General features: G+C 41.3%; 2 protein-coding genes across 7 annotated transcripts in view; both read left to right on the forward strand.

The window, feature by feature from the left end:
• Positions 1-717, forward strand: part of Ass (argininosuccinate synthase) — a 319,911-nt gene extending 319,194 nt beyond the window's left edge. For all 6 annotated transcript variants that reach the window (XM_070124935.1, XM_070124924.1, XM_070124930.1 and 3 more), the window contains exon 11: positions 142-717. In XM_070124935.1, coding sequence (XP_069981036.1) covers positions 142-308 — 167 coding nt within the window. In that variant the 3' untranslated portion in view covers positions 309-717. The remainder of the gene's footprint in view (positions 1-141) is intronic.
• Positions 718-5,661: 4,944 nt separating this feature from the next.
• CycC (cyclin C) overlaps positions 5,662-7,500 on the forward strand; it is a 7,178-nt gene continuing 5,339 nt past the window's right edge. Inside the window, exon 1 of the mRNA XM_027372199.2 lies at positions 5,662-5,820. Within this exon, the coding sequence (XP_027228000.1) occupies positions 5,789-5,820 (32 nt within the window). The 5' untranslated portion in view covers positions 5,662-5,788. The remainder of the gene's footprint in view (positions 5,821-7,500) is intronic.

The following is a 7,500-nucleotide window of genomic DNA, read 5'->3' on the forward strand; positions in this document are numbered from 1 at the left end:
TTGTGGATATTTGTATGTTAATTTGCTTGGAATGATCAAAGATAGCAATGTTTTACCATGGTATTTTGAACTTTTTTTTTTTTTTTTTTTTTTATGGGCCCATTTGACAACTTACTAATATCACTTTATTGCCAATCTCAGTGTATGTGTTGGGCAGGAGTGCTCCAGTGTCCCTGTACAATCAAGAGTTGGTTTCTATGGATGTCCAGGGAGACTATGAGCCAGGGGATGCCCATGGCTTTATCAAAATCAATGCAGTTCGTCTCCGAGAACACGAGCGAGTGAAGCAGATTGCCAAGAGTACCTAAGAGGAATGAGGAATTGCTGTGTTGTATCTTCATATAATTCACCTTAGTTCAAGTCAGCAGAAAATATGCTAGAGACTAATTATACAATGTAATCGGTGGAACAGTAACACAATAACTTACAGAAACACATGGTAATGGGGATTTTCAATAGGAATGTCAGAGATTTTTGTATTTAAAGTATTGTCAGAAAGATCAGAATTATAGGCTGAAAAGGGAAAAATAGAGCGTTGCAATATTCAGCAATGATCAGCACTGGAACTATGATTTCTGCCAAGTAGCTATATAAATCAATACTGTACATATGAAAGATTCATCTGTATTTTTATACATGCAACAGAACTTAAGAATTTGATGCAAAAGTGCCAAAGTGATTTTTATTATGGTCTGAGGGAAATAAAATAGAGTGTACCGTTTTTTTCTTCATTCCCTTATTATTCCATTACAGCAGTTTGAAGCTGACTTAATATGTGTTTGTAAAATAAGGCTTAAAAGAGTGAATTTAGAGTATGTTGTTAAGTTTATGAAGGGGCAGTGATCTCCCTTAGAATTTGATGTACTACAAAACTGTTTGTTATTCCAAAAAGTTAAATATTAAACTCAATTTTGTTTGTAGGGTACATTATTAAACTAGAATAATCAGAAACTGCAGTCTTACCTTTGTACATTCTATGCATCAGTTATAGAATTGTAAAATATGATATTCTGCAGTACATTTTTCTTTCTTATTATTCTTTTTGTGCTCTCTCTCTCTCTCTCTCTCTCTCTCTCTCTCTCTCTCTCTCTCTCTCTCTCTCTCTCTCTCTCTCTCTCTCTCTCTCTCTCTCTCTCTCTCTCTCTCACTCTCTTTACTCACCCTAACTCCCTCCCTCCCTCCCTCCCTCTGTCTCTCTCCTCTCTCCCCCTCTCCCTCTCTCCCCCTCTCCTCTCTCTCCCTCTCCCTCTCCCTCTCTTCCTCTCCCTCTCTCCCCTCTCCCTCTCTCTCCTCTCTCTCTCTCCCCCTCTCTCTCTCTCTCTCCTCTCTATCTCTCCCTCTCTCCTTCTCTCCCTCTCCCTCTCCCTCTCTCCCTCTCCCTCTCCCTCTCTCTCTCTTCCTCTCTCTCTCTCCCTCTCTCTCTCTCTCTCTCTCTCTCTCCCTCTCTCCCTCTCTCTTTCTCAAAACTCTCTATCTCTCTCTCTCTCTCTCTCTCTCTCTCTGTCTCTCTCTCTCTCTCTCTCTCTCTGTCTCTCTCTCTCTCTCTCTCTCTCTCTCTCTCTCTCTCTCTCTCTCACTCTCCATCTCTCCCTCCCTCCCCTCCCCCTCCCTCTCTCCCCTCTCCCTCTCTTTTCCTCTCCCTCTCCCTCTCCCTCTCCCTCTCCCTCTCCCTCTCCCTCTCTCTCTCCTCTCCCTCTCTCTTCCTCTCTCCCTCCCCCCTCTCTCTCTCTCTCTCCTCTCTCTCTCTCTCTCTCTCTCTCTCTCTCTCTCTCTCTCTCTCTCTCTCTCTCTCTCTCTCTCTCTCTCTCTCTCTTTATCTTTATCTTTATCTTTATCTCCTGTGGGGTTATCTTTGCTCAAGAGAACCCCACATGCCAATGTTAGGCCCTAAAGCCTGCCTTGGCATCCTTTGACGTCATAAAAGTTAAAAGAGGTGTAGAGGTCCCCTTTGGATTTGGTTGTGCAATAACATTTGCTGTTCCAAAAAGTGTTAAATTCCTAACATTTATTTGTGAAGATTTGATTACACTGCTTGATTAATCAGAGACTGCAATTTTACTTTTGTAAATTGTATTCATCAGTAATGAAATTGTAAAATATGATGTTCTGCAATATATTTTGTATTATTTCCTAGTTTTATTAGTCTCTATCTATCTATCTATCTCTCTCTCTCTCTCTCTCTCTCTCTCTCTCTCTCTCTCTCTCTCTCTCTCTCTCTCTCTCTCTCTCTCTCCCCTCTCTCTCTCTCTCTCTCTCTCTCTCTCTCTCTCTCTCTCTCTCTCTCTCTCTCTCTCTCTCTCTCTCTCTCTCTCTCTCTCTCTCTATCTATCTATCTATCTATCTATCTTTTTTCTATCTCCATCTCCTCTCCATCTCCCATCTTCTCTCTCTTCTTCTCTTCATCTCTGTCTTCTCCTTCTGCACCTTTCTTTCTTTTTCCCTCTCCCTTTCCTTCTTCCTTTCTTTCCTCTCTTCCTTTCCCTCTCCCTCTCCTCTCCCTCTCTCCCCTCTCCCTCTCTCCCCCTCTCTCTCTCTCTCTCTCTCTCTCTCTCTCCCTCTCTCTCTCTCTCTCTCTCTCTCTCTCTCTCTCTCTCTCTCTCTCTCTCTCTCTCTCTCTCTCTCTCTTTCTCTCTTTCTCTCTCTCTTTCTCTCTCTCTCTTTCTCTCTCTCTTTCTCTCTTTCTCTCTCTCCCTCTTTCTCTTTCTCTTTCTCTTTCTTTTTTTCTATCTCTCTCTGTCTGTCTCTGTCTCTCGCTCTCTCTCTCTTTCTCTCTCTCTCTCTCTCTCTCTCTCTCTCTCTCTCTCTGTCTCTCTCTCTCTCTCTCTCTCTCTCTCTCTCTCTCTCTCTCTCTCTCTCTCTCTCTCTCTCTCTCTCTCTCTCTCTCTCTCTCTCTCTCTCTTTCTCTCTCTCTCTCTCTCTCTGTGGATGAGAAAGAGACGTTCTATATCCCTGATGAGACATTCGCACTGTACTAGGAAACTTCAATGCGGGATCAGGTTATGATCAAAGTGGTTACAACATGCTTGTTGGTACCAATGGCTCAGGAGGTGAGTAGCCCCCTTCTCTTGAAATTTGGTAGGTCCAAGCAACTGAGGACCTCTGGCGCATGGTATCACATCCTTGTTAGCACTCGCCTGATCCTCCAAGATGACAGGGTTCAGTCTTACGGACCACAGTCTAGTTGTGGCTAACGTTCGAGTCCACTTAAAAACCCTCGATCCTGCGTCAAGCCTAGTGTATTTTGTTTGGACAGATTTTTGGGAGGAGTGTGCCTGGAGGCTCACCAAAGCTATCTCGGAACGACTCGCAGTACTTGTAAGCATGGCTTACCCTGTAGATCTTCCTTCAAAATTAAGTATTTGTCACTGTGCAGGAGTCTATTGGCGCTGGAGGCCACATGAGTTTCATGTGGCTTAAGTGGCAAAACAGCGATGTCCCTGCCGAACTAATATAGACTATGGCATGGGGATTCCATACTGTCCTGGCTGTCATCTGACAAGCAAGTACCCTTCCCCTCGACCTGCTGCAGGGTGTGGTCATCCCTTTCTTTAAGGGAAAGGGAGTCGATGGTACCACAGCAACTACCATGGCATCACACTGCCAGCATACCAGGTAAGGTTCTGACATGCATTCTTCTGAGACATGTCCGTGACCACCTATTAAGGCACCAGAGACGCGCAATAGACCGTGTCCTATCATTTTGGGTCACTGTGGAATGCTTTCATGAGTTTGGTCGTGGGGCTGTTTGGAGCCTAAAATGACCTCAAGAAGGCATTTGACTCAGTGCGTAGCAGTTTGCCATAGGAGATTCTGAGACATGGGAATTCTGACAAGGATTATTGAATTAATAGCAAGCCTATTGAGTATATAGTTGCTGAAAGTGTTGCGTGTGGTGGAGGCTTGTCAATCTCCTTTCCTGTTAGTTCAGAAATGAGGCAAGGATGTGTTTTTGTGCCAATACTTTTCAACACTTGCATGGAGTAGATAATGGGCAGAGCTACCATCCAAAATCATTGTGGAACGACACTTTTCTGGCGATGTTGCTATTCTATCTGAGTCTGTAGAATCACTGGTGTCGGCCCTTAAGGCATTCAGCAATGAGGCAAAACTCTTGGGTCTTGAAGTCTTTTGTACCAAGACCAAAATGCAGGATTTTGGGAGCCAGTTTGAAGAAACTTCAGTCGATACATGCTTGTGGCAGGAACGTTGAAGCCAACCACGGAGAATTTTAAATACCTTGATAGTGTAGTCCGTGACTCTGGGCTACCAGACCAGGAAGTCAGTAAACGGATTAGCCTGGCAACAGGAGCCATGTACTCAGTCAACAAGAGTATTAGGAGATGCTGCTACCTAGTTTTTAGTTTCAGTTCCATTTGTTACAATGGATATTCTTTGCTGCGACATACTGTCTATTTTATTTTGCTTCTAAATCTCCCCCTGTGTGCAAGGGATGGTCGGGGTTACCATTCACTGGAAGTGTGCAGGATCGAACGCCGGTCAGCAAGATTGCAAGACTAACACGTTCCCCACTGCACTACATAGAAGGCCTTGATACTGTCAATTTTGCGTTATGGAATTGAAACCTGGTCACTATCCAGTGCCTTGGAGTCTCGTCTTGATGTCTTTTGTAACAGCTGACTCATGGGTTACAGTTAGCAGGACCATGTGCCCAACCGACGACTTCACCGTGAGACTGGACCAGTTACTTGTATAATCCAGGACTGCCAATTCAGGCTATGAGGTTCCCAAACTCGATCCTTTCCCACCAGGTCTCTCCACGAGGCAATGGTGGGTAGAGGAGGCCTGTGGGTTGACCTAGGAAGGCGTTACTTGGCAAGATCGACCAGCCCTGTCGTGAGGAGCTAGAGGTGGGCCAAGGGCCTGTTTACCGGTTCGCCATGAGGCACCCTCGTGGCTGGAAATAAAGGGTAGATGCGGCTATGCGCCCCTGTTGGTGTTTGCTCCAATTAATGATTGTTGTTATTATTATTAGTATTATTGTTATTATTATCATCGAAAGTATCATTTTTGTTGTTATCCTTATTAAGATTATTATTAGTTTTTGTTGTTGTTATTGTTATTATCATTATTATTATCATATCATTATTATTATATTATTATTATCATCAGCAGCATCACCACCATCATCACAATCATCATCATCATCATCATCACTATCATCATCATCATCATCACCATCATTATCATCATTGTTATAATGATGTTCAATAATTCATGGTATTGAAAGGTTCTCGAATGAAGATCTACATGAACCAATTTATAACTCAGAATTTAGTAATAGATTTGACCTGAGAAGGTAATATTATTTGCACTATAAATGAAAGTAGCCATTATAGCTTGACTTGGGTCCTTTAATTTTAATGATATCCCTTTTTAGACAGCGAATTTTGGCGGCATTACAGTATGTGAGATCATGACGTCACGATGATGTATTGTCGTCGTTTTTCCCGACAGCTTTGGCCTTCCCGTAAGAAATAATTTCTCAGAAAGTGGAAAATAGATTAAAAAAACAAAACTAGATTAGATTATCCAAGAACTCTAAGCGATCATTTTCATTGATAGAGTATATTTTTCTTCTACTAAACCGGTCCATGACGTCACACCCTCTGTCTGCGTGAATCCGCCCTCTCAAAAACGAGATCCACCTTCAGCACGGGAGTTTAAGCGCCCGGAAATTTGACAACAACAAATCCGCGAGAATTTTCTTCTTTTTCTTCGGGTCGTTCAAGGATTTTTGGACGAAAAACATCATTCTTTACCCTATGGAATGGCTGGGAATTTTTGGCAGAGCGCGCATTTGTAAGGATATGATTATTCTCATTCTTTTAGTGGTTTGATGAGTCTGTATGCCGTGAAATATTGTGTTAAATATTACGCTGATGTATTTGTTTATTGAAGGTAAGCCCGTTAGTGTTAATATTAAAATAGCTTCAAATTCCATTTCCATTAAATGGTGTGGATTGGGTGTTTCTGCTCGGTGTCGTGATAGGGTGTATCCATATATAAGTAATAATAGTGTGTGTATGCGAAAATAAGACATTGATCTTACTATTTAGGTTCTATCACTTTATGGTAAATATTTAGGAGATATCCATAGTACTCTCAGAGTAGCACATTTTTGGGTAATTACTAAAACCAAACATGATAGTGATGGACAGCCTATGATGTAAAGCCAAATAGATGCCAGGTTTCAGTTTTTGCATACCAGGAAAGGCTCTCAAATCTGTGCCTTGTATATTTAAGTAAAATATATCTGATTGGTCTTGTATTTTAAGTAAAATCTGCTAGATGTGTTTCATCTGAATTCAAGATAGAGGTTTGTTGGCCTTTACAGGTGTTTTGGCAGGTGTGGAGGCATTAAGTGGCTTAGGCCAGTGGCAGATACTTAGGTACCTTCCAAACATCCAACCATTTTTTTCCGAATGAAGCTGATATTACCAAGTTTATTATCCTAACCAGCCTGGTATAACTCTCTTATCTCATTTATTTAATAGAAACTACCTAACTTAATCTAATCTAAACTTTATTTTATTGGTAAAACTAAGTCACCATAAAACTGGGATTACATGTTAGTTTTCCTCTCCATCAAGTTACCATGATTACCAAATATTGTGAGAATTATACTCCAAGGATATGTTTTAAATAATTCCCAAGTATGGATTTAGCCTAATCATATTATGGACAGAAAAAAGTAATTGGTTATGATGTATTTCTATTCCTTTCAAACTTTGGCCCTTTCCACGGGATAATATGCAATGAATGTCTTCTCTTCTATCTTGACAATATGTCTGCTCACATGATAGCAATACATTATGACCCACAGACTTAACTTTTAATGAGAATATCCACAAAGAAATTATTTATGTATGAGAATATGTTATCTAGAATATTGTTCAATTTCATAAATTGCTAACGAATCTTTATTCAGCCATTTGTACTCATTACCTTGTCAACTTGTTACTCATATTATTGAATATGACATCTTGGCAGCAAAGTTAGTGTAAATGGTATCTAATTAGAAGATCCTCTATGTGTTATGATTAAAAGAATGCTAGAGAGACTGGAAAGGGATGATCAGTAAAATTCAGCTTTATCGTTATTCCCTTTTTTGAAAGAAAAGGTTTTAGGTCACTAAAACAAACGGCACCATAGGGAAGCAGTGGGAGCTAGCATGTTGTTACAGAGAAGGTTTGACAAAATCTTTGGGCAAGGAGACTCATTATGGCAGAGGTGACCTCTCCACCTATGCCAGTGGCAAAACTGTTACAGTTAAAAGCCAAACAAAGTAGTACCTAAGATTAACCATACCAAGGATTCCTGGATCTCTAATCAACTGAAACACTCAGATGAATGATCTTCTCCGGACTATGCATGCTCTCTCCTTGAATGGATCCACGCTGGTAGAAGGGATGTCGAGCATGCTTCTACCATTTGCGAGTATGTTCATATTTCATAATGGAGCAGCTCCCTGTATATATC

The sequence above is a fragment of the Penaeus vannamei genome, chromosome 1 (assembly GCF_042767895.1).
Source record: "Penaeus vannamei isolate JL-2024 chromosome 1, ASM4276789v1, whole genome shotgun sequence".
Taxonomy (NCBI): domain Eukaryota; kingdom Metazoa; phylum Arthropoda; class Malacostraca; order Decapoda; family Penaeidae; genus Penaeus; species Penaeus vannamei.